Below are 2805 nucleotides of genomic sequence, written 5' to 3'. Positions count from 1 at the left end.
GTGGGAATTATTGATGCACGGAGCATCATAAAATATAGAATTGGCATTAGTATGGTCAGTTCATAGTTTATTTCACAGTGTGTAATATTAATATTGTCTGTCCATACAGGCATTTGTACTGCGACCATCACCCTAGACCCTGGGCACATAAAGGAAGTCAGTGAAACATATGGTACATCCAGGAGACACCACTCTGCCTCAGAGTTGGACACATTCTCCACTACTTCATGTCAGATTCCAACACAACCGACTTCTCCAACCTCTCCACCTTCATCCTGCTGGGCATTCCTGGCCTGGAGGCGGCTCACGTCTGGATCTCCATCCCCTTCTGTGCAATGTACGCCATAGCCATCTTGGGGAACTTCACTATTCTCTTCATTGTGAAGAGGGAGCCAAGCCTCCATGAGCCTATGTACTATTTCCTCTGCATGATGGCCATCACCGACCTGGTCCTGTCCACGTCCACCCTGCCCAAAATGCTGAGCATCTTCTGGTTCAATTCCAGGGAGATCGATTTCAGTGCCTGCCTCACCCAGATGTACTTCCTTCACTGCTTCTTAGTAACGGAGTCTGGGATCTTAGTGGCCATGGCTTTGGATCGCTATGTAGCCATCTGTGATCCCCTGAGACATTCCATCATACTGACAAACCCCTTAGTGGCCAAGATTGGCGTGGGCGTGGTGCTGCGTGGCAGCATTCTTGTGCTCCCCTATATTCTACTGGCAAGGCGGTGGCCATATTGCAGAACCAACATCATACCCCACTTGTACTGTGTGCACATGGCCGTGGTGAAGCTGGCCTGTGCGGAAATCCATGTCAGTAATTACTACAGCCTCTCTGTGGTATTCTGTGTTTTCGGTCTGGACCTGTTTTTTATTGTTGTGTCCTATACCCAGATCCTCAGGGCCATCTTCAGCCTCCCCAAAAAGGATGCCCGTCTCAAGACTTTTGGGACCTGCGGCTCCCACCTCTGTGCCATATTAGCCTTCTACATCCCATGTCTCTTCTCCGCCCTCATGTACCGGTTTGGCAAGAATATGGCCCTGCATTTCCACGTTCTCATTGCCAGCGTTTACCTTCTGATGCCCCCCATGCTAAACCCCATTATCTACGGGGTGAGGACCAAACAGATCCGGGACAGGCTGCTCCGGCTCTTTACTCATAAAGGGACCTAAAGTTTTCTCCTGGTGCTCTGGTTCTTAGACAGAGCTCTGTGCAGAGCTGGCTGGTGACATGGTGCTGGGCCCTTGCCCCTGAATCACTGATGAGGCAGAAAAAGAGACATTAATACCTTTTCTGGCCTTACTGTGCTTTCTCAGGGTGACAAACTAGGGAATTCATTTGTGTAGAACTCATTAACTCATAGGGCTTCCACCTTTCTTATTGCTGGTAACTAGACCCCTGACGCCCTGCCCCTCAGCCTCCCAGCACCATTGCTCTGGCTATGAACTTGCACTGTTCCTCTCATACCAGTACAGCAACAATAACCATAACTTCAGACACAAAGATGATACATGTACATAAACAGGATAATCATATTTAGCAAATCAGAGCTTTCCCATTGACACCTGACAGGACATATTATGTACAACATTTGTTGCAATTATATAATCATGGTAGCAACAATCATAACAATGGTCATATTCAATCATACAGCATCACAACACGTTCTCGTCCCATGATGGTGCTACAGCTGCTACCCACCTAAGAAAGGGACATTGCCCGGGTTCTAGCAGGGCAAGCAGCTGGGACACTAGAGCCACTGGAGGATGGGAAGAGCGGATAAAAGCTTCTTTTGCCACAGGGAGCCTCCACCTTGTACAAAGACAGGAGGAAAGAGTTCTTTAAAAGTGAGAGGTGGACGTCCATGAACTTGGCCGTTTCCTTCAAGCATCGCCAGCCAGCCCCCTGGCTTTGAACAACCTTAACTTATGTTTGACTAAAGCATCTTCCAGTAAGGTGTCAGGGCTGGATCCACCAAGGCACTCAGTTAAATACTGAACTTCGGTGCCACTGCATTTCTCAAACCCCGGCTCATCTTCTACCTAACCCTACAGGAGCCTACGGTTCCACCAATAGCCTGCACAAAGCAACCTGAGTGCTGACGCTGCTCCACAGCTAATGAGCTGCTCAGAGTCTTTGCTCAGGCCTCAATTCTCGTGGAATTCTCCAGTGAGGTGTCTCCCGCCCCCATCTCCCCAGCAGGCCCGATCTGTTAGGGGTTCTCAGAGCCCGCCTCCTGGATGTGGCCTTGCCGGTTGGGAATGTGTGTGTGCATGTGCATCCATGTGTGTGTTTGTGCACATGGATCCATGTGTGTTTTTGCACATGAACCCATGTGTGTGTGTGTGTATCTGTGCATGTGCATCTGTGTGTGTGCACGTCCATCCACATTTGAGTGTGAACCTGTATGTGTGTGTGTGCTTATGCGGGCCCATCTGTGTTTGTGCACATGCGTCCACGTATATGTGTGCAGGTGCGTCCTTGTGTCTTTGTGCATGTGGATCCATGTGTGTGTGCCTGTGGGTCCATATATGTGTGTGCACATGGTTGAGTGTGTGTACACATGGGTCCGTGTGTGTGTGCACATGTGCATCCATGTTTGTGCACCCCCATAATGTCCCCAAGCCCAGTGGTTTAGTGCCTTGTGATGGGGTATTTCAACCCTGCACCAGTGCAGTGTGGGTTGATAAACTTTCTCTCTTGGCCAAAGAGGCCACACCCCCTCGGCTCTGCTGAACATGCTCGAACTGTAGACGGGATATAAAAGGCCACCGAGCAGCTCAGTCTTGGCTGTCCACCAAT

General features: G+C 49.7%; 1 protein-coding gene across 1 annotated transcript; it reads left to right on the top strand.

Annotated features, from left to right (window-relative positions):
* The first annotated feature begins 227 nt into the window (after positions 1-227).
* Positions 228-1175, top strand: LOC112106894 (olfactory receptor 52E2-like). The gene has a single exon (XM_024200367.2). The coding sequence runs from the start codon at positions 228-230 to the stop codon at positions 1173-1175; it is 948 nt and encodes a 315-aa protein (XP_024056135.1).
* The last annotated feature ends 1630 nt before the right edge of the window (positions 1176-2805 follow it).

The sequence above is a fragment of the Terrapene carolina genome, unplaced genomic scaffold (genome assembly GCF_002925995.2).
Source record: "Terrapene carolina triunguis isolate 2854851 unplaced genomic scaffold, T_m_triunguis-2.0 Scaffold360, whole genome shotgun sequence".
Lineage (NCBI taxonomy): Eukaryota > Metazoa > Chordata > Testudines > Emydidae > Terrapene > Terrapene triunguis.
Note: the sequence above shows the minus strand (reverse complement) of the source record. Positions and strands in the feature narration are given on the sequence as shown.

What these genes read in the sequence shown, in the direction of transcription:
- LOC112106894 (XM_024200367.2), top strand. Translation starts at nt 228, where the DNA reads ATGTCAGATTCCAACACAACCGACTTCTCCAACCTCTCCACCTTCATC.